We start from the raw sequence: 24,167 nt of genomic DNA, 5'->3' as shown, positions 1-24,167 counted from the left end.
AGTTTTTATTACCAGTGCATACTCATCATGTCAAAAGAAGAGAAGAGGAAGGGAAAAAAAGTTTTATTATGAATTTTTTTTTTTTGAGTTCAGGGCTGAGATTGAAATTTTGTTGGACAAGAACTATCCTCAACCACTATTGTTAAACACTGAATGGCTTTGGAAGTTATTTTTTCCTGTAGACTTAATAATATTTCTTGAATTTCTAAAATTACTAGGCAAAACATTGATTATACACTGCAGCAAAGTCCTGCTAGCAGTTTGAATCACAAGTAATGTCAAGTATGCTATATATACTTTCCATAGTGTCTAAAATTAAAACAAGAAGCAAGATCTGTATTCCCACGCAAATGTTCAGCAGATACATTTTCTGAACTCAAACTACAGTTCCAACAGAATGTTTTGGGCATTGATGGAGGTGCAAAAGAAATCTCCACATTTCAAAATCAGTTTTGCTGTCCATTTAAGCAGCTTTCACCTCTCCTTCAATTGGAAGTGATTAATCTGCAATGTAATAACATGCTAAGAGACAAATATCAAGAAAAAATTTTCATATAATTATATAAATGCCTTGTTAGGTGGCTTAATGGATAGAGTGTTGGCCCTGAAGTCAGGAAGACTCACCTTCCTAAGTTTAAATACAGCTTCAGACACTTACTAGCAGTGTCACCCTGGGCAAGCCACTTAACTGTGTTTGTCTCAGTTCCACATCTATAAAGTGAGCTGGAGAAGGAAATGGCAAACTCTCTAGTATCTTTGCCAAGAAAATCCCAAATGGGGTCACTAAGAGTAGGACATGAGTGAAATGATTGAACAATAGATGCCTTCCTAGCAATGAACATACTCAAATTAAAATCATGTTCTTGTGGATTGATATCAGTATTTGGTAGTACCTATCTATGTGAAATGACATTTTCAAAAATGAAATAAAATACATAAAATCTCATTATAAATCAATATTAACAAAGAAATCTTTGTGGTTGATTTTGATGACAAAGAACACTGACTTTGAACCCCAATTAAGTGAAATGTCATCCACTTAAAAAAGACTTCCATTCTTATTAGTAGACCTACATTATTATAAAATTGTACTAAAGTATTACATCTTGAATTCAATAAAAATGTTGTGGAAATTTATTTTTTCTCTTGTTAGTTCTCCTATAGTGTTTTACCAAAAGTACTTCACTGTGCAAAATCACTCAAAAACCACAGTGTTTATAGGGAAAATGCGGCTAGGGTTACACTGCTCAAAAACTTCATTCATGACACATTTAAAAAAAAGATGGAACCTGATAAAAATAGCACATTTTTGCACATATTAAATGGTTAAATACATAATTACTACAATAAGTAGTGGCAGTGTACTGGTGGCATCCATAGTCTCTGGCTGCTTGGTCTTTATCTGGATTCTCATGGTTAGGCTAGCAAAGTCTTTTGGAAGTTTTCCAGTCTTGTTGCAAAAGCTGCAACTCCAGGCCTCAGGGCAGAAGCCTCCCTCCAAAGTGGGTGATGGGGTGGTGGTAGGTAAGACCAGCCCTTCTCTGCCCAGAGCTACTACTGCGTCAGAAAAACTACAATAACTATGACACTTTACCTTGACAAAGACCTGAAGTTTTCTTGTGAAAGTGAATGTGAGAAGTGTTGCAGCTTGTGAGTTATTGTTAAGTGGTAGTTTTCTGCATTCAAGCTGTTTCTTGAGGAAGAAATGGAGCAGAAGCAAACTTAAAATTTGAGTTATGCTTAAAGTGTTCCTTAATATATAAATCACACTGGAATAACTTTATATTTTTGAAATATGCATTACAGCTTAACTGACTGCCTATATAATATCCTTGACTTTGGTTCTTGGCCCACAAAGCCTAGAATATTTATTTCTGGACTATTTACAGAAAAAGTTTGCTGACCTTTAGGCTAGAAAAGGAGCCTCGAGGCCACATGTAGCCTAGATGTGACAGGTTCTCCACTCCTGGGCTAGAACATTGAGCCAGTATCTACTGTGATAAAGTTTATAGGGATACATAAAAAGTCTTAGATTTTTTTTTCCTGTTATTTAAAAACAAACAAAAGCCAGTCCTCAAACATAAGATAGGCCAGGCATGGCTAGAGTAGCATTTTACCTGGAAAAGAGCTGGCAGTTTTAGTGGATTGCAAGTCAAATATGATTCTGTAACAGTGTGTCAGGGTAGATAAGAAACTTTAATGAAATCTTTGGCTTCTTTAAGAGGAAGTAAAAAAGTATTGTTGCTTAGAGGATTGAGAGCTAGTCTAGGACTTGAGAAGACCAGGATTCACAACCTCTCATTTATTTACACTGCCACTAACTTTTTAGTGCTCTATACAACTCTAAGATTATAAGTGCAGAGAAAGACCTACATTGGTAGAGGGAGTTTCTTTTTCAGCAGCTGCCTAAGTGAAGGAAATCACAGGTCCATTTGTGCTTCAGTTCTTCCTCAAGTCTCCTAGTGACCTAGAATGAGTACAGGCCTCAGCCTTGTCTCAGTCTCTGCACAGTCCCCACCAGAAGTTGGCACAGTCCCCTTTTGGGGTCCTGATAAGCTCCCATTAAATGTAAGAGATTGTACTGGTCTCAGGCCTCCAGGAAGATTCTCTTGAAACACAGGCTGACCATGTTTCTTGTTGTGATTCAGAGAGAAACATGAACTTAAATGTTGAATTGTTCCAGATGATGCCTTTATGGGCAGTGAGCTTTATGAAACTGGCAGGACTTAGATCCTACTAATTTCAGGGACTGTTTTTGGTTCCCTGGTTCTTTACCTCTCTAATAGGTACCTTCAAGTTTCTGGAAATCTTGTTTAGTCTTGGAATGGAGGGAGAAGCTTAATGGTGTTTGTATTTGATAGTCTTTTTTTTTTCTTTTTTTTAATTAATAAATTTATTTATTTTTAGTTTTCAACATTTACTTCCACAAGATTTTGAGTTCCAAATTTTCACCCCATCTCACCCCTCCCCCCTCCCCAAGATGGCATGAATTCTGAATACCCTGTCCCCTAGTCTGCCTTCCCTTCTCTTATCCCCTTCCCCTTCTGTTTTCCTGTAGGGCAAGATAGACTTCTGTATCCATTTCCTGTATTTCTTATTTCCCAGTTGCATGTGAAAACATTTTTTTTAAACATGTGTTTTTAATACTTTGGGTTCCAAATTTTCTCCCTTCCTCCCCCCCACCCTCGTTGAAAAGGCAAGCAATTCAATATAGGTTATACATGTGCAGTTATGCAGTGTGAAAAATTATCTCTATTTCCCTTAATCCTATCCTGACCCCCCATTTATTCTATTCTTTCTTTTGACCCTGTCCCTCCTCAGAAGTATTTGCTTTTGATTACCCCCTTTCCCAATCTGCCCTCCTTTCTGTCATCCCCTTACTCTCTTGTCCCCTTCCCTCCCCCATTTTCCTGTAGGGTAAGACAGATTTCCATACCCAATTGAGTGTGTATGTTATTCCTTCCTTAAGTCTAATCCTATGAGAATAAGGTTCACTCATTCCCTCTCACCTTCTCCCATTTCCCCTCCACTGTAAGAGCCTTTTCTTTTGTTTTTTTTTTTTGTGAGATAATTTACCCCATTCTACCTCTCCCTTTTTCCTTCTCCTACTGTAATCCTCTCACCCCTTAATTTTATTCTCCAGATGTGACCCCTTCATTTTCAACTCACCCTGTGCCCTCTATCTATCTATCTATCTATCTCTCTATCTCTCTATCTATCTACATAAAATTTTTTCCCTACAACTACCCTAAGGCCTCATGACTTACAAATATCATGTTTCCGTGCAGGAATGTAAACAATTCAACCTTAATAAGTCTCTCATGATTTCTCTTTCTGGTTTACCTCTTCATGTTCCACTTGAGTCTTGTATTGGAAAGTCAAATTTTCTATTCAGCTCTGGTCTTCTCATCAAGAGTGCTTGAAAGTCCTCTATTTCACTGAATGACCATTTTTTCCCCTGAAGGATTATACTCAGTTTTGCTGGGTAGGTGATTCTTGGTTGTAATCCTATCTCCTTTGCCCTCTGGAATGTTATATTCCATGCCCTGTGGTTCCTTAATGTAGAAGCTGCTAAATCTTGTGTTATCCTGCATAGACAAAGGGAGAGTATGTGACCCAGGAAATCAGGCCCAGATACCGGGAGGAGGCGTCTGGGGTCAGTGCTACACAAAGGGAAAGTACGTGACCCAGGAAGTCAGGAAGGACACAGGAAGGAGGCGTCTGGGGTTAACGTTGCACCTAGGGAAGAGGACTAGACAAAGGAACTCGTTCTCTGCCGTCCCACTCCCACGTGGCACAGCCCCCTGCCTCAGGAGCACGTGCTCCGGCTACTTCCTTGTATTCTGTTCCTTCCCCAGCTTATCACAGCTCCACATAGCACTGCCCACTGCCTCAGGAGCGCTCCGGTTACTTCTCTGTATCCAGCCCCCATCCCAGTTTACCACAACTCCGCCTAGCACAGCCCCTGCCTCGGGAGTGTGAGCTCCGGTTACTTCCTAATATCTTGTTCCTACCCCATCTTGTCACAATCCCCACTTGGCAGTAGCCAACATCAGACAGTCCCTCACAGTGATGTTCATGGGTTGAAACCGCCACAGCTGCCTGCCATTCAGCCCTCTGAGGCCTGCTGCAGGGTTGCTGCGGCCTGCGAGCCCATGCTGCACTGCGCTCCTCTCCCCGCCCAGAGAGATAAACCTTTCTGATCAACCATCCAGGTTGTCTTGGGCTGGAAATTTGTTTCACTCTGTCTTTTTGTGAGTTCTTCTGCTTTAGAATTTGTTTAGAGTCATTTTTTACAGGTATTTGGAGGGTTTGTGGGAGAGCTCAAGCAAGTCACTGCTTTCACTCCGCCATCTTGGCTCTGCTCCTATTTGATAGTCTTGATCATCATTGCATTGGAACATGCTTTGAGTTTGTTATGGTTGCTTTGTACACAGGCAGACGTATTGATGTCAACAGCCTGCTCCTTTGGTCTGCCAAGCCAACGAGATCTTGAACATGGTCTCAATACTTTTTAAGAAAAAATTAGCCCACTTGAATTGAGGTGGGAAGAGGGCAGGGATGTTGGTCTTTCTGCATACTGGGTAGGATATAGCACTGCATTGGCATCTACTGTAGATCACAGTACTCTGTTTGCATAAACATGACCCTGAATTGTCCATAGATAGTTAAATTTATATTAAGTATATTCTTTATTTTAAAAAGTTTTCCATTAAAAAGTATTTAAAATATAATTTATTAATTCCACTGTACTGAAAATAGCAGTATCCAGTGTGTCTCTTTTCTCAAGGGTTCTTTATAGAGGAAGTTTAAATGGAAATGTGCTTTTTCTGAAAGGGTTCATAGAGGTCATCTAATCTAATACTCTCATTTTACAGTAAGAAAAGAGGCCCATAAAGTGACTTGCCCAAGGTTACCCAGTTAGTGCTATGGCAAGGATTCGAAGCTGAGTCTGCTTATAACCTCTGTAGTCATCTTTTCACTATGACAGATCACATTTTCCATCTACAATTTTTTAGCTTCTGTTTAGAAAAAACTGAAACCCGGCAAAATAATGCCTCAATTCTTTTGTTAGAAATATCTTTCAATATGTGGCTTGACTTGGTACAAAGTTTTCTCTATTTTATTAGTTTATTATATTAATCCTTTTTTCTTATTTATTATTGTTAGCTAAAAATGCAAAATATTTTTCGATATTCTTGATCCACAGTTCCCAATAGCTATAAAAGTATTCTATTAAGAAATTAAATGATATTAGGAACATCAGATATCATGGATAATAAAGTAAGAAAATGAAATTGATCTCACTTTGTGTTGTAGCAATGTAGAAGCCAAAATGTAAATACCTGCTTGCTGCCCTGCAAATTAGCCCTGTGATTTCTATATTACAACTGGATATATTTAGGGTAGTGTGTAAAGTAGAAGATTAATTGAAGAAGATGAAGTAGAAGAAATATGAAGATGGAGAAAGAGAGGAGAATAAGATAGGGTATCAGAGGTTATGTGAATACTGTTCACATTTTTCATCTAGGCACTGATCTGCAACTGTTTACCTCTTACATAATCTTCTACCCATTGTAATAATTTCTTACCTCTCCCCGAAGTTCTGGGAACTTGTATTAGAAATAGGCATTCCTTAATGTGCTGTTGGTCTCTTATGCATAGTTTTGCTATGTAAAAATATTTTCCATATAGCCATCGTTAACAAATATTGTGATTTGATTTTGTATTAGAGAATTTAATAATATAGAATCTCTAGGACTTACTTTGCTTTATTCTTTTTATTTCCCCTCTTTGTAGGAAATTAAGAGAGAGATCGAACCCAAGGAGGAAAATTTTCCTTTCAAACGAGATAAGCCTGGAAATGTAGCCAATCTTGTACAACGCATAAGCACTTATGGACTTCCAGCAGGAGGAATTCAGCCACATCCCCTAACCAAAAATGTTAAGAAGAGTATGTAAAAACTTTTTTCCTCCTTTTTAAATAATGTCTGAATAATTCAAAAGAGCAGCATTCAAATTGTTCTTTTATATTTAGGAATGGTACATGGATCATTTGTGGTTTAGGGCTGTTGTTTAAAATAGTTACTCATTACCTAAAGTGACCTCCTCATCTTCTTATCTTCTAGTTCTTAGTTTTTACGTTTTTTTAGGCACTTAGATTTAGTTTTGTCATTGTTACATTTGGTTTAATGTACTGGTAAGAACACTAATTTTGGGATTTTGAATTCCATTCCTGACACCATTGCTGTGACTTGGGGCAAGTTTCTGAACCCCTAGTTTCCTTATCTGTAAAATGGGAGTAATGATAATACTTTTACCTACAATAAAGGCTGTCCATCTAAACTGCTATTTTAAAGATGAAGGTGAGAGGCTGCTGCTTATTCAGATAGAGGACTGTTCTTGAGTCAGGAACATCGCTGTTCAAATCCTGCCTCTGATTCATGTTATTTGCATGATTGTGAGTGAGTGACAACCCTTCAGTGCCCCAGGTTACTATCAAAGATTATAAATTGGAGGAGAGTTATCGAACCTTTGTGGATGGAGGGAATTTCCTATACTGATAAAATCACAGGTTACAGGTCTAAACCAGAAAAAAAAAATTCTGTTTCCATTTATTATAATTTTCTTGAGAGCAGGTGCATATTTATCTTTGCATCTGTCTCAGGCTCTGACTAGTGTTTTTCCATGTATTAGGTACTTAATAATTATATTGGGGTTTTTGCTTTACAATGTATTGAGTGTCATCATATACTTTTTTTTGATTCTCTTCACTGGCCTTTGACATATTAGCAAGGTGATAGGAGATAGTATCTTCATCTTCTTTAAGTGATAGCTCAGAGTGGGTTAAATGACTTGTTAAAGGGCACATGTTAGGTGGTGGAACCAGGCTCAAACTGTTTCTTCTCTCATCAAGCCCCCAAATTAGTGACCCTCATTTCCTCATCACTCTAAAAGGGTACTTTAACCATTTTTATGAGATAGACATATTTGGCGGTTTTGGTATTTGACTGAGAATGCACCCATTCTCAAAATGTTTTTAAATGTGTAAAATAAAGCATATAAGATTACAAAAGTCAATTAAATTGAAATACAGTTACCAAGGTAGTTTTAAAAATTGTGATATAGTTACATGTGCTTTCTTAGTTTATTAAATAACAAGAAAATACATTTAAAATAAAGACATGTTAAAATTAAATTTTATTTTTAAAGACATCAGTATGAAAGCTGTTGTTTAGCTTTAATAAGAATATTAAACTGATGGCCTTTGACAGTACAACACGTGTCATTATACATTAAATCAATTTCAGTTTCTTATTGGATGGTTACAAATGTTGAAATTCCCAGTTTGTAAATATATGTTGATGTAAATGTAACTAAAACTTCCAAAGCTTGCTTTATGTAACTAGAATAATTTCAAAATAGTGATGAGTGTAAATGATATTTTGAGATCTGCAAAGGTTGTAATGTGATATCTGTGATTTCTATTGGTGCCAAAGTTGCTGCTCCTGTGGTTGCCTACATTCATAATTGACGGAAATGATGCTAAATTTCAGTTAGAGGTTAGTGAAAATAGTTGCAATTTTTTTTCTAACCAAATTCACAGATCCTTGGAAATCTTAAGAGTTTTTAGAATTTTTACCCTTTCTCTAAGCCATTGATTTATTTTTCTACTTTGCTCAGAAGATAGAAGTCATGTTTTCTGTGTCCCCAAAACTTCTGTTTTCTCAGTACCTCTTTTTCTTCCCACTGACAGACTTATCCCTTATCTTCAGTCTTTTTATCTCTCTTGGTTCCTTTCCTTCTGCCTATAAATATGTTTATCTCTTCTATCTTGAAAACACCTTCCACAGATCCTACTATCCTTTCCTTCTTCAACACTATCATGCTCTTTTTTCTGTTAAAATTCCAAAAAAAGAGGAATTTATGCTTACTGTTTCTTTGCCTGTACCACCTACTTACTCATCAACTCCCCAATGCATTCTTGCTTCTGCCCCAGTACTTTGCAAAATATGTTCTCTCTCAGTTGCCAGCTATTTATTAATTGTCAAATTCATTGGCCTTTTCTCAATCCCTTGACTTCTCTGCAGCATTTGACATTGCTGTGTGAATACTCCTTCCTACTTGACGTTCTTTCCTTTTATCATTGACAACAATATCTTTTCTCTTCATATCTTTGACTACCCCTCATGTTCCCTTATTTGTGTTCCCTAAGCTATTTTCCCTCTCTGTGTGAAAAATTTTCCTTTGGCGATTACGTTTACTCTAACTAATGGCTTCAATTATAATCCATATACAGATAACTCATGAAATTTTTATCTCTAACCCTTAACTCTTCCCCTAGTTCCATTCTCTTATTTCTACTTTCCTGCTAGGGTGTCTTCTACTGGGTGTCCCTGAAAGTCAGCATATCTGAAACCATACTCATCATCTTCTATCTAGAACCAGTCATTCTTATCTTTCTCACTAGTGTTGATGACACTGCAATTCTCCCAATCATGTAGGCTTAAAAGCTTGGTGTCATTCTTTTCCCTGAACTTGCATGCCCAATCAAATGCTAAAGGCAATAAATTCTACTTTGGCAGTACTTCTTACAGTTGTTCTCTCTCTCTCTCTCTCTCTCTCTCTCTCTCTTTCTCTCTCTCTCTCTTTTTTTGGCAAGATCGTTGGGGTTAAGTGACTTGCCCAAAGTCACAAAGCTAGTGAATGTTATGTGTCTGAGGCTGGATTTGAACTCCGGGCCTCCTGACTCCAGGGCTGGTGCCCTGTCCACTGCACCATCTAGCTACCCCTGTTATCTGTTTACTATTCATACTGCCACCACCCTAGTTCAGGCTCTTATTTTATTTTTCTTGAATTTATGTAATAACCTCCTAGCTGGTCTTCCTACATATGGATATCTTTCTTCTCCAAACTATTATTTATATTATTACAGGAGTATTCTTCCTAATACACAGGTCTGATTGTGTTGTACAAAAGCTTCAGGGTTTCTCTTGGTGTACTGAGTAAAATGTTATCCCAGCATTTAGAGTTTTTCATAATCTGGCATCAGCCTTCTTTTCAGCCTTATTTCATGATATTCCCTTGGAGTATCGATTGTTTCCTCTTCCTCTTTCCTGTGCCTTTATCCTTTGTCCCATTGACAGTGAGTAGCTCCTTTATTAAGTCTTTTGATATTTCCAGTTATAAGAGATAATAAATTGATGCTGTTTTGATTATAGATTCTTTAGATCTGGCATGGCAGCTTGTGTTAAGACTGAAAATAATTTTGTAAACAGCTTTGAAAGAATATCAAACTGTGTAATCAGATGTGTACATTGTATGCTGTTACTTTCCCTGAAATGTGACTAAAAGAGGGAGGTCAAAAAGATTTCATAGATTTATGGATAGCCCTTCTCCAAGTGAATTAGAAATTTATCACAATTAATTTAACTATCTTTTTATATGCCTATGAAAGTCATTCAACAAGTATTTGTTAGCTGCTTGTTGTGTACCAAGCATTGTAGTAAGCTCTGGGGATACAAAGAAAGGCAAAAACTGCCCCTGATCGCAAGGAGCTCAAGCATCTAATTGAGGGAGACAGCATGCAAACTAGTATGTACAAATAAGGTATATAAAAGATAAATTGGAGAAAATCTCAGAGGGAAGGCATGGACAATAAGGAAGACTGGGAAGAGCTTTTTGTAGAAGGTGGGAGTTCAGTTAAGACTTGAAGAAAACTAGGGAAGCCAAAAGGTGTAGATGAGGGAATGAACTGCATGCTTGAGGGCCAGCCATTGAAAATGAATGGAGTTGGGAGATGTGAGTAATTTGTGGAAGCAATAGCAAAGAGACTAGTGTCGCTGGATCTCAGAATATGTGAAAGGAGGGGACTGAGATTTAAGAAGACTGGGAAGTTAGGAAGGGACCAGGTTATAAAAAGCCAAACGGAAGATTTTGTATTTGTTCCTGGAGGTAATGGGGGTCTGTGGAGTTTAATGATTTGGGGTGATAAAGTCAGACCTTCATTTTTAAGGAAGATCACTTTGACAGCTGAATGGAGGATAGACTAGGAGTGGGGAGAAACTTGAGGCAGGCAGACCAACCAGCAGGCTGTTGTAGTAGTCAGGTGTGAGGTGATGAGAGCCACTTGCATAAAAATGTGACAACAGAGGTTAAAAGGAAAGTGTTATATATAAGAGATGTTGGAAAGGTAGAATTGACAGGACTTGGTAACAGATTGGATGGATATAAGGGGTGAAAAGTCAAAGATGACTCTTTGATATGAGCCTGAGTTACTGGGAGGATGATGGTGCCTTGAATAGTAATAGGGAAATTGGAATGTGGGAAGGGTGTTTGCAGAAAAAATTTGAGTTCATAGTTTTGGATGTGTTATGTTCTAATGTCTGTTGGATATCTGTCGTGAGATGTCCAGTAGGCACGTGGAGCTGTGACATTGGAGGTGGAAAGAGAGGTTAGGACTGGATAAATAGATCAGAAAATCATCTGAATACAGATAAAAATTGAATCTATTGTTGTTGTTGTTTGTCCTTCTTTCTTGAAGAGGACCATGACCTTAGGGAGGTGATGCAGTGAGGGAGGACTGTTCAAAGTCACCAGCCTCACTTTGTCTCCCGGAGCCTTCTGGATCCATTGGCGAGATATAGATCAGGACAACTGGAGATGGCCCTGGATGCAGTGGGAGACCTTGACCTTTTTAAGTTAAGATCTTTAATAGGTCTCAGTTTGACTTTGCATGGCCCTCCATCACTTAAATCCATTTCACTTGCATGTTAAGGAATCACAAACAATAACCACTGTGAGTAGAAATAGTTGATGCCCTACTGGGGACCCAATTGGAACTGGCCAGTGGGGCAGCACAGCTCCTTCCTTCCTTTCCTTCCACCTTTTTTTTTTTCACCCCCCCCCTTTAGGACCATGCCTTAAACCCAAATCACTTTGGCTCTCAGTGATTGGTCAACAGTGCATCCCAGGCCAAGCCCTGCTTGGTCTTTGTTTGGGCCCTCTTTGGCTCAGGGAGAATATAAATAGCAGTTGTTTCTATTTTGGCCAGGAACCCTGAGGTCTATCCCTCCCAAATATGATTATTTATTTATTTATTTTTTACTAGGTTCAGAGGCCATTATCTGCCTCATTTCTTACCTAGCCTTAATCACTGAATTGAATCTATTGGAGCTGATGAGCTCACCAGTAAAATATCGTAGATGGAGAAGATGAGAGGGTAGAGGACAGAGCCCTGAGGGATACTTACAGCTAGCAGCCATGACTTGTATAAAGATACAGCAAAAGACACTTAGGAAGAGAGGTCAGACAGGTAGGAAGAGAACTCAGAGCAGTGTCAGGAAAACCTAGAGAGAAGAAAATACCAAGAAAAGGGTAGTTGATAGTGCTAAAGGCTGCAGAGAGGTCAAGAAGGTTCAACATAGATTTTTTGAAAGACATATGTGCAAATAGAAGAATAGATCTGTGCCTGTGACTGCAACATGTCTGGACCTCGATTAAGAAAATTTCATCAGTGGCCCCTAAATAAGATAGTTCTAAAAAATTTCATGGGGGCACAAAGAGGTTAAATGACTTGCCTGTGGTCACACATTGAGTAGTGGGGTAATCAGGACTTACTCCTCATCTTACTGACTTCCAAGCAGACCCTTACTCCACTGTGCTGCGTAAATATTTTTTAAACCAGAGATAATTTTTTTAATATATTTTTTTCAAATTACATGTAAAAAATTTTTCTATATGAATTTCAAATTCTATCCTTCACTCCCACCTCTCCATCCCCATTGAGAAGCCAAGCAATTTTATTTTATTTTATTTTATTTTTGCAGCCAAAGACAAGGTTTATTAGAACATTTGCCATATTGGCCAGACCCTTAAGGAATCTAAGCATTTATATCATTAATGCAAATAGGCCAGATCTTAAGAATCTGAGCCTTTGGCTAGATTTTAAGAATCTGAGCACTTTAACAGAGACAAACTACAGAAAGACTGTGGAAGGGATCTAGGAGTGGCCACATAGTTTGGGGTGATTGGATCAGGGGTCTAAGGAAGATCTGGTTGGTAGTGGCCAATAAACTGGGGTGAACAGAAGGCCAGATACCTGGACCACCTGGGCCAAGGGAGAATGAGGTATAGATAGGATTAAGGGTGGGAAGTGGCCAGGGGCAATGGGGAGGTAACAGAATTGGGAGATTGGGCATAGCTACCATGAAAGGCCAGTTGAGTGGATTACAGCCTTAGGCAAACACCAGGGATTTGGGAAAGTCCAAGGATTTTCCTTTTTGGGGTTCAGATCCCAAAAATGACATGGTCTTTTCCTTTTAGGGGTCCAAATCCCATCTTCATCATCCCCCCCTCAAGCAAATGGGACCCAAATTCTTTTGGGGTAAGGAGAGAAAGTCTTGGCTTCTGAAACTGCTTCCTGCTGGCAAGGGGCATAGAGCCATCCCTGCCTCAAAGGGGTCCCAAAGAGGTTGACTGGAACCGAGCACAGGCTGCATCCAGGGGGCAATGGGGAGACATTGACTGGTACCTGCTGTTTGCTACCAACTGTAGGTGAATGGCCTGTAGTCTGGAAGATACAAATCTGACAGAAAAGACTACAGGGCCCAGATATAGGGAGAAATAAAAGTGTAAGAGCTCCTTTAAAATCATTTACATTTGACATGCAGAATTATGTGATCTTGTTACTTATTCAAAAGTTTAACCTTTTTGCAGGTAGAAGCACCCCCCCCCTTCAATAGTTACACAAATAAATTTGCTAGAGACTGACTTTCAGTTATCTTCTTTTATCACTGAATTCAATTATCTTCAGTTATCACTGAAATTCTCCTCCCCAGACCAAACTGAGGATGTTTCTGATTTAATTTCAGTTGTTTGGGGGTATTGAATAAATACATATTCAGGTAAAAATAGCAGGATCTCACATACTTGCATTGTGCTCATATCTTTTGCTATCTATTTGCTCTGACTATAGACATTTGCTATAAAAGGATAAAGCAGGGACAAAATTAAGGGCCCAAATATTTCAAGGTAAAACATCTTGAATTCAAATAATTCACAGTTTTCTGACCATGTCATGTAGCATCAGATCCACCTTATAGCCAGACTCAGGAATAGCCAGGTGGGTAGTATTCCTTTTCAAAGGAGCATAATGGGGAAACTGAGCCAGGAGGTATCTCTTCTTAGACTGAGGCTAAAATTACCCTCTCAGCTTTTTCCAATGCTGACTTCCCACCAGTATCGCATTCTCTCAGAGTAGCTTGTGGCATTTCTCTCAGATGGTAGATTATTGATTATTGATGGATTATTATGATCCATCAGACATCTCAAAATAAAATCATTCACTCACTCACTGTAGTAGATTTTTGTTTCAGATTTTTCTAACACATGCCTTCCGGTCTTGATTGGAGAAGAGCTTGGGATTAGGCAGCTTCCCCATACAGGCCACCAAAATGTTGAGGTTTAGAGGTTTAGGGTGCTGGGACTCCAAAATCATAACATGTGGGTCCTGCCTGAATGAATTTGACCCAAGCCTTCTTTCAGCCAAAGACAAGTTTTATTAGAACATCCGCCCTATTGGCCAGACTCTTGAGGAATATAAGCATTTGTATCACTCATGCAAGTGGACCAGATCTTAAGAATCTGAGCTTTTGGTTAGATTTTAAGCATCTGAGCACCAAGCAATTTTATATAGATTATACATGTGTAGCCATGCAAAACAAATTTTTGTGTTGACCATGTTGCAAAAGGAAACACAGACCAAAAAAAAAAAAAACATGTATCATCATTGATTTTTACCATCCCTTCCTCTCCAGAGTCACCTCCCCTTTCCAGTTAACTTAACAATTTATCAGTGGCTTCACTGCCCTTTTAGTCTCACAGGCTCAAAATCTTAATTCTTTTTTTGCTGTTGAGAAAAAAATAATTTGTGTAACCAGTCATCGAGTTCTATCTTGTCTTACCTTAAAAATCATTTCTTGCTGATAGCATTGGTTCTACCTGAGACCAAATCTTTATCATCTAAGTCTGGATTATTTAGCCTCCTAATTGGTCTCCCTGCCTTTTCCTTCTACAATCCATATTCTGAACAAAAGTGTGAGATTATTTTCTAAAATTATACTTTGACCTTGTCCCACTCAAATTTGAAAACTGCCAGTGAACTTTGTATACCCTCCTCTGGCTTTGGCTTTAGTAATACCCTAGACTCTAATAGTTTAAAGTTATAAAACAAATGTGCTGTTTTTTAAAAAAATCACTCTGTAGTTTAATTGCTAATTTTTTTTGTATAAATATTCAGGTGTATGTAAGATTTTAATAATGGTAACTTCAATAGTCTTCAGTATATTTATGAAGTTTACTTATTTGAGCAACTAAAATAGTACTCTGCTTAAAAGTACACGTAGAAGATAGAGTCTAAGGAGGTGCAGGAGTACTGTCAGATAACAGCCTTTGCAAAAGCAGAGGTGGAAGATGAAAGTTCGAGTTTTGAGAAGAGCTAATAGACTACCTTCTCTGGAATATAGAGAGTACATGAAGGGGAGTGATATGAAATACATTTAGAAGGTTAGGTAACAGCCAGACTGTGTAATACTTTAAATGCAAGCTGGGTAAGGAATTCTTACAAAGGTAATAGGGCTTCACTAAGGGTTTTTTTGTTCTTTTGTGTTTTTTTTGTTTTTTTTTTGTTTTTAGGCAATAGGGGTTAAGTGACTTGCCCAGGGTCACATAGCTAGTAAGTGTCAAGTGTTTGGTCTGAGGCCGCATTTGAACTCAGGTCCTCCTGACTTCAGGGCTAATACTCTATCCACTGTGCCACCTAGCTGCCCCTTCACTAAAGCTTTTTGAACAGGTTAGGGCTATTAATTTGACAGCTGTGTGGAAGACAGATTAGAGAGAAATTCGGCAACTGATTGGATATGGAGGGTAAGGGGAAAGAGTAAAGAGATCAGATTTTCTCACATTGTTACCTTCTAGCATTTTGTAGAAGTTTTTCACAAATAGCTGGCACTTAAAAAAAAAACTGTTCTTAGACTTTGATCAGGAAATAATCAGACAATTATTGAACTGGAGTACTCTTCTATGACTCATCTGTTGTGCCAATACAGCCTTTAAAAGTCTGTTTTTCTAGTCTTGTAATTGGCAGTGCAATGTTTTCTTCCATGTAATTGGTGTATTCTGATGTACAAATAGAAATTGTCATTGACCAGAATGGTGTGTCTAACTTGTTAGTTTACACTGAAATTGAACTAACTAGGTTGGGCTTTGGGTCTAGAATGTAGGCCATAAATTAAATGTGGTTAGCTCCTTTGTGTGCTTAAAAAGGTTCAGTTTTATAAAAATAACTTGTTAAATTTAAATATATAAACAGGAAGGTACTGCTCTTATTTTAATGCTAATTTAAAACTTAATTTTCTGTCTTAGAAGCAAAGAAGCGGCAGTGTAAAGTTCTCTATGAGTATGTTCCACAAAATGAAGATGAATTAGAGCTCAGACTGGGAGATGTTATCGATATTAATGAAGAGGTAAGCAAAATAGATATTAAAGATAAATAATGTATTTGATCTACCTTTTTTAGTGCTTTGTTTTTAAAAGTATAAGAAAAATATGTGGTTTCTTTTTTTGAAAAATCACAAAGTACCTTTTTTGCTGCCTAATTCCTTTGTATAAGGATTCAAGTATATGTATGTTTTTAATGATTGTAAGTTCAATAGACTTTAGTATATTATAAAGTTTACTTATTTATGCAACTTTATTTATGGTTTTAAAGTATGCATAAATGATTTTATGCATATCTAGATCTGAATATATTCTTTTTACTGAATTTGGTATGTGTGATCTGTTTGTGGACTTTGGATTATAACTCTGTTATAGTGTTAATTACACATAAGACTATTACAAAAATTTTTCTTTGTTTCAGTTTTCTGTTGAAATTTTTAATCAGAGTAAACACGTATAAGCTCTTTGATTCTGAGGTTAACAAAAGCCTGAAGGGGAAAAATAAGATGTTTTTCTCCTCTTAATAGAATTCAGTGGTATAAACTAATTTTTTAGAATTCTGTACTTATCAAAACACCGAATAAAATGATCGTTTTCACATGTAAAGTAAACAGAAAAGGATTATATATGAAGCCTAAAATCTGTTTTCCTTTTAAGTAGATAATGAATTCAGTAAGTGACTTTTAGAGTTTTCCTGTATTTTTCTGTTTCCTTTTAGTCCTTCTTTTTGTTCTCTTCTATGCATTTTAAAAAATGTTTGAGTGACTCTTTTCTTCTTTTCTTGGCCATTCGAATGTTAGTCTCCCTTTCTCCCACCTGCTCTTCTGATTCAAAATAAAACAAGCCCCTCCTCCCTTTTTAAACAAATATTCATAGTCAAGCAATGCAAATTCCCACACTGGCAATTTTTGAAATTTGAGTAATTTTTGAGTAAATTTCATTATGCAGATTGAGTGAGTTTGGCCTATGGCATAGATTCTTAACTTTTTTTTTGTTTTGTGGTATTTCCTTTGTCATTCTGGTGAATGAAGCCTCTAGACTCTGAAGAATAATATTTTTTAAATACATAAAATATATAATATTACAGAGGAATGCAACTGTTGTAATATGGTTATCAAAATATTTAAAATGCAAGGTTGTGAATCCCACCTTAAGAATTCCTTGGCCTTAGACATTTTGGATATTCATGAAAACATTTATGCCAACTAAACCTTTCCCTCGCTCCTTCCTTCCTACCAGGCATCACATTACCACTTAGAATTGGTTTTTAAATATTCCCAACATCTCTGCACCTTTAATCTAGGATTTTCTTGTTTTTAAAGAGAGCAATATTTTATAAATTTTCTTGATAGTTGTCTGTAATAAAGATTCTTATCTCCAAGTATAAATTTGAAGAATAAAAAGCTACCATATATTCTGGTGGGGAGTCAGATCCATATGATTGTCTTCAATTTATTTCTCTGTTTAGATTTGCTTGCTTAAATTTTAAAGAGGTTGTTTTATATTAATCTTTGAAATAATTAAACCAGCAATATACATATATATATATAGTATGTTATATGCAATACAAATACATTACTACCAAATGCCCAAAAGTTCCTTGATGAAGTAGTCCCAACTATTAATCTGAAACTAGAGGTGTAATATGAGATTTGTAAAAGAATCATGAATTTTCCAGAATTAAAATGATTTTTAAAAATATCTCTTCAGTAAAATAACTGATATTAAATGGTGTTATCAAATTATCTATGAAGCAGCATAATATTGTAGATAGATATCTGGCTTATGATCCAGGAAGACCTGGGTTTGAGACTTACCTCGGACACATTCTTTCCAAGTCACTTAACCTCTTAGTACTTTAGACAGTTTTCTAAAACAGTAAATTGAAGAGAAGATGCTGACCTGCAGTGGTAAAGAGAATTGGCTCCTCTGGAGTTTCCTTTATCAATGAAATCACACTTCTAGTCTCTTTCTCTCCCTATTTTTTTCCCTAAAGATGAAGAACAGGGAACATTAAAATTTTTTTTTTATTTTAAATTTTATTGCATTTTTTTTTAACTTAACAGAAATCTGTTTTCTCTCCCACCTCCTTCCAAATGGAGGGAAAAAAAAAGAAAAAGTCTTTGTAACATATATGCATAGTCAAGCAAAATAGATTTTTGCACTGGCTATGGCCAAAACATGCCTCATTCTGTACCCTGAATTCATCACCTCTCTGTCAGAAAGTGGGTAGCGTGTTTTATCATCAGTCCTCTTCAATTGTGGTTGATCATTGTATATTTATATACTATAATTTGTTCAGCCTTTCCCTAATTTATGGGCATCCCTTCGTTTCTTGTTCCTTGCCATCACAAAAAGACCTACTCTAAATATTTTTATACATATGAGGCCTCTTTTTCTGTGATATCTTAGAATTATAGGCCTAGTAGTAATATTGTAGGGGCAAAGAGTATGTCTAATTTAGTAACTTTTTGGGCATATTTCCAAATTGTTTTCCAGAATGGCTGAACCAATTCAAAGCTTCATCAACAGTGCATTAATGTGCTATTCCCCACTCCTTAAAGCCTCTGCAACATTTTTCTTTTTCTTTTCCTCATTTTTGACAATCTGTTGACTGAGTTGGAACCTCAGAGTTATTTTAATTCGCATTTCCTTAACAGTGATTTGGAGCAGTTTTTTCCCCCATTTGACTTGGTATCTTGAACTTCTCCCTTTGAAAACTGATTATTCATTTTCATTAACCATTTGGGCAGTAGTTCTAATTTTTATAGATTTGAACCCATTTCTTGTATGTATTGGAAATGAGACCTTTATCAAAGAAACTTGGTGCAAAGATTTTCTCCCCAGTTACCTCCTTCCCTTGTAATTTTAGCTTCATTGATTTCATTTGTACCAAAACTTTAATTTTATCTAATCAGAATTTGGGTAGGTAGATGATGCAGTGGATAGAACACCAGGCCTGGAGTCAGGAAGACTTGAGTTCAAATGTGATCTCAGACACTTACTAGTTGTGTGACCCTGTTTACCTCAGTTTCCATATCTGTAAAATGAGCAAAGGAAATGGCAAACTACTCCGGTATTTTTGCCAAGAAAACCCCAAATGGCATCATGAAGAGTCAGGCATGGTTGGCAATGACTGAACAACAACAAATCAAAATTACCTATTTTATTTTCCATGATCCTCTCTATCTCTTTTTTGGTCAAGTTTTAAATAAAACTAAAGCCTAATGCATAATTTACTACTTTACTAATTCTAATTTAATGGTGACAACTTAAAATAGTTCTGACTTGATAATAGTATATGCTCAGTCTTGATTTGATTATTCTTTTCCATTTTACCTTGTAATCGTAGGCCTCCTATACTTGTTCATGGATCTGAGGCTTTGTACCAGTTTCTCAAAGATTTGTATAATTTTTTTACATCTTTGGAGGTAGAGTACTTTAATTTTAGGGATTTTCCACAAGTTTTCATCTTTCTCAGGATGCATTTCCTCCTACCCCTCCCCACCCCCCACTTTGAGAATAGTGTACAAAAAGGACTTAAGTAGGAAGACAGAATATTTATCTTCCTGGAAAAAAATTCAGTATACCTTGCTTACTAATTGATTAGAGTATAATCGGGGTCTCTTCCAGCCCTAGATCCCATGTTGTAATATAAAAACAAAGATAAAAGCCTATTGTGCTTTGGTAAATTGAAAATGGTAAAAAACAAAAAAAACCCAAAAAAACAAAACTGTATTTATTGTTCACTTATTAGTAGTCATAGGAGTGAGACATCATCAAGTAGCAAGTCAAATAATATAGCTAATTATTAAAATTCCTTTCTACTATTAGCAAAATAATGTAACTACTCTTATTATTTATTAACATTCCTATTATTGATCCTAATTAGTGAGTAATAATTATAGAGAGCTGCTTAGCAATCTTTTTAACATTTTGTAGTTATTTGCATGCAAGAAATTTTTCTTGTTTTTGGATCACTTCATAGGATTTATAAGACTAGAAGATACTCATCATCTAGTTCAGTCTTTTTATTTTACAGAGGAGGAAATGGAGGTCCAGAGAAGGGAAGTGATTTGCCTATAATAATATAAGAAACAGTGCCAGGCCTAAAACCCAGCCTGTTTGACTGTAAATTCAGTTCATATGAGATTATGTTAAGATACAGGATGATACAATTGAAAGAATGTTGGATTTGGAGCTGGAAGATGTAGATTTGAATCACTTTAACTCTTTGGGCATCAGTAAGGTGAAGGGGTAGACATGGTCTGCGTGGTTCTCTTCAGTTACAATTTAATTATTTACCTCCTTGAGATGTCTCTTGACATTTGCCTGTTGTAGACATCCCAGGCCTATTGGACCTTTATGACAGCAAATCTTCTACCTTGTGTCTTCACCCTCAATCTATTGTATGTAATTAAAGAAAGCTTCCTAAAATACTGTTTGCCTCATGTCAATATTCTGTATTGCTTACTGTAGATTTCTTTTTTTGCCTTTCAGGGTCTTCTTTACTCAAAGTCTCAATTTTATCTATTCAGCTATATTTCCTGTTATCTTTAACATCTAGAGTCTACTCCATTCTAATTGATTTTCTCATTGTACTTGCCCTTCATACACCATGCACTTCTGGCCTCTTAGTTTGCTCTTACTGTTTTACCTGCGTATAATGTCTTTGTTCCCCTCTGTTGAGGTAATTTATCCAGGTTTCATCATGATTGTGAGGTGTAATCTCATAATTTGGAATGCCCTCCTCTTCTTTACCAATCAAAATTCTTCCCAAACCTCAAAATTTAGTTCAAGTTCCATTTCTGCTGTTACACTATCTGACTACTCCAGTTCTTACTAATTTTTCCCTTCTCTGAATTCCTTTTAATTTTTACTATCAAGACTATTCAGTTTTGCATGTAAGATATAACAGAATTTCCTAGTTTTCAGCTGCCTTAGAAATTATCTAGTCATATTATTTTAGAAGTAGATGAAATTTGATGAAATATCACAGCTTTTAGAGATGGAAGGAATGTTGGATTTTGTAATCAAGAGACCTAAATTCCTGTTTAACCAATACTTACTGGATGACCATGGTCAAATCACGTCTTTTCTCCTGGTTTTGGTTTCCTCTTGTCTAAATTGGGGATAAAATAGTATGTTTACTACCTATTTCACAGTGTTGTAAAGTGCATTGTAAATATTAATGTACTTTGTAACTGAGTTGCTTTTAATGTCCTTTCTTCCCCTTATTTTACACATAAAGATACAAGGTCAAGGTGATTTGCTCAGTATCAAACAAGTCTCTCTTGTCTCTTACTATCATAGGATTTACTGGTCGAAGGACCTTTTATAACTCATTTCTCCCTGGCACTCTCATTTTACATAGGAGAAAATTTAGGCCCGTAGAAGGAAAATGAGTTGCCCAAATTTCACACAGGTAGTAAATAAAAAACCAAGATTTGAACCTAGGTACTTGTGACTGCAAGCATAGCGTATTTTCCACTGTATCATTCAGTTAGCTCCTGTTGAGGACCTTCTTCTACCAGTGCTGGTGGGTACCTGATTATTTGCATATTTTGGATATCTGGTAGGCAACTTGAACTCAACATTTCCAAAACAAAACTCTTTATCTTTTCTCTAAAACCCTCTACTCCATTTTTGTCAAAGGGGCCACAAATCTCCTTTTCACACAGGTTCACAACCTTAGAGTTATCTTTGAATTTTTTCTTTATCCTACTCCCTTCATACCCAATCAGTTGCTATATCTTTTCAATGCAAATGTCACAACATTACTTGAATTCATCCCTTTTTCTTAATTCTTGGCCATTACTCTAGTTCAGGCATTCGTTGCCTCTTACCTAGATTGTTACAGTATGGTAGTAATTTTTCCTCACTGCTTCCAGTCTCTTACTGTATTACAATTTTTTTGTTAAATGTAAAAGACAGCTAATTTGAACTCGAGCCATGTTGTCAAATTATTATTGGAAACTAATTTTATTTGGCTTTTTAAACTTTTAAATGTTTATTTGTAAATTTACATACTCTTTTCTATGCATTTATTAACTTATAAAGTAGCATTTTGCAATGTTCAATGAATGTTAAAGCACCTGTTATATGAGGTACATTGTGCTAGGTGCTAGGGAAACAGATATAATAAAAATTAAGATGTATTTAGAAGCTCAAAGTGCTGTGAGATTGAGGCAGAAATTATTTCTAATTGAGAGGATCAGAGAAGACTTCATGAAAGAGTTAGCATTTGACCTGGGCTTTGAAGAATGAATAGAGTATAAACAGATGGTGGATCAGCAGGAAGGAAAGTATAAACTTTATAGCATTATATATATATATATATATATATATATATCAACTGTAGTATAAACATGTAGCAGTATCACATTTCTGCCAAAATTCACATGTACAAAAGCATGAGAAGTATTTAGAGTATGACAAATACTTTTCTTTAGTTAGAAGCATAGAGTAAGAAGGTATGTTATAAAAAAGTGATAGAAAGGTTTGTTAGAGCCATATTTTAAAGGACTTTGCAATGCCGTGGCTAACAAGCCATTGAAAAGCTTTTAAAAGTTTTTGAATGTGAAATGATTAGATTAGGGTTGTGCATTAGAAAAATTAATCAGACAAAGGTGTATAGAATGAAAGTGGAAAGGGATGAGTGGGTATGTAACCTTTTAGATACAGTATTATTAGCATAGTGATATGAAAGGAGATTAGGTGTGCAGATACTGGTAATTGGAATTTTGGGAACCAGGGAAAGTCAAGATTCAAAGATCACAATTATAAAACTACCTTAGAGGTCATCTAGTACAATTGACTCATTTTATAGATGAGGAAACTGAGGACTAGAGAGGTTAAATGGTTTTTCCAAAGTGTATCAGGGTGGTAAGTTGGAAATCTAGGGTTTGAACTCACGTTTTCTGACTCCAAATTTATCCTCTTTCCACCATAACATGTTGCCTTTCTGAGATGATCATGACACTTTTAACGCAGAAGATTGGGAAGGAATATGGAATGTTGGTATTAGTAGACATAGATCAATAAGAGAAGTTGCTTGTGTGTGTGTGTTGTGAGGATTGCACAGATTTTATGTGCTGTCATCTTTTATGTTTATGTAAGAACTCTACAGCTCTTCTTCCCACTCAGTTTAGGACCTTGCTTCATACTTCACAGAAAAAAATTGAGGCCATTATCTGAGAGCTCTCTCTTTACTCCTCCTCATCCATTCATTCTTCTGAGGAGGGGACCCTTCAGCTTGCCATGGTCAACAACTCCTCTACATGTACCCTTGGTCCCATCACCTCTTGTCTTGTCAAATTTCCTACACTTATGTCTGTCCCATCCTTAAAAAAAGGGTAACTAGATTCTACCAAACCTGCAAGCTATCATTGGATATCTCCCTTTCCTTTCTTACCTAAATTCTTTGAAAAAAGCTATTGGTATTTATTATCTCTACTTCCTTTCTTCTCCTGTCTTCCAAATCCTCTGCAGTCTGGCTTCCTATTTCATTCAACTGAAGATGATCTCTCCAGGATTACAAGTGATTTCTTAATTGCCAGATCTATGAGTTTATTATTGATAGTTTGTTGCCTATGGTTCCTTTCAATATCATATAACAGTTTCTTGTTTATTCCTTATTATTTTGTGAATGTCTGTTTTTGCTTTGTCAGCATAATTACAATGCTTGCTTTTTTTTATTAATTTGATATGTATAGTAAATTTTTTCACATCCCCTCAGTTTGATTTTGTGTTTGTCTTTGTTTTTAAAGGTATTTCTTGTAAGCAATAAATTGTAAGGTTTTATTTATCCAATCTATCATTTTTTAAATTTTATTGTGTTTTTAAATTTTTATTTTTTTTTATTTTATTGGATTGTTTAATCCATTCACATTTAAAGCCATCTATCTATACATTCCCTTCTAATCTTGCTTGCATTGGCTTTGTGAAAAAACTTTTCAATTTAATGTAATCAAAATTATCTGTTTTGCATTCCATAATGTTCTCTATCTCTTAGTCATAAATTCTTCTGTTCTCCATAAATCTGACAGCTAAATTATTCCTTGCTTTCCCTAGTTTGCTTCTAATATTAGCCTTTATATGTAAATCGTGTACCCATTTTGACTTTATCATGGTATTCAGTGTAAGATGTTGGTCTATGGCTAGTTTCT

The 24,167-nt window shown here is 36.3% G+C and overlaps 1 protein-coding gene across 5 annotated transcripts in view; it reads left to right on the top strand.

Moving 5' to 3' along the window:
- Window positions 1-24,167, top strand: part of CD2AP (CD2 associated protein) — a 165,979-nt gene that overhangs the window by 38,710 nt on the left and 103,102 nt on the right. For all 5 annotated transcript variants that reach the window (XM_027838415.1, XM_027838412.1, XM_027838413.1 and 2 more), the window contains exons 3-4: window positions 6,301-6,454; window positions 15,925-16,025. In XM_027838415.1, the coding sequence (XP_027694216.1) occupies window positions 6,301-6,454; window positions 15,925-16,025 (255 nt within the window). The remainder of the gene's footprint in view (window positions 1-6,300; window positions 6,455-15,924; window positions 16,026-24,167) is intronic.

Source organism: Vombatus ursinus, unplaced genomic scaffold, assembly GCF_900497805.2.
Source record: "Vombatus ursinus unplaced genomic scaffold, bare-nosed wombat genome assembly UNPS02014826.1, whole genome shotgun sequence".
Taxonomy (NCBI): domain Eukaryota; kingdom Metazoa; phylum Chordata; class Mammalia; order Diprotodontia; family Vombatidae; genus Vombatus; species Vombatus ursinus.
Note: the sequence above shows the minus strand (reverse complement) of the source record. Positions and strands in the feature narration are given on the sequence as shown.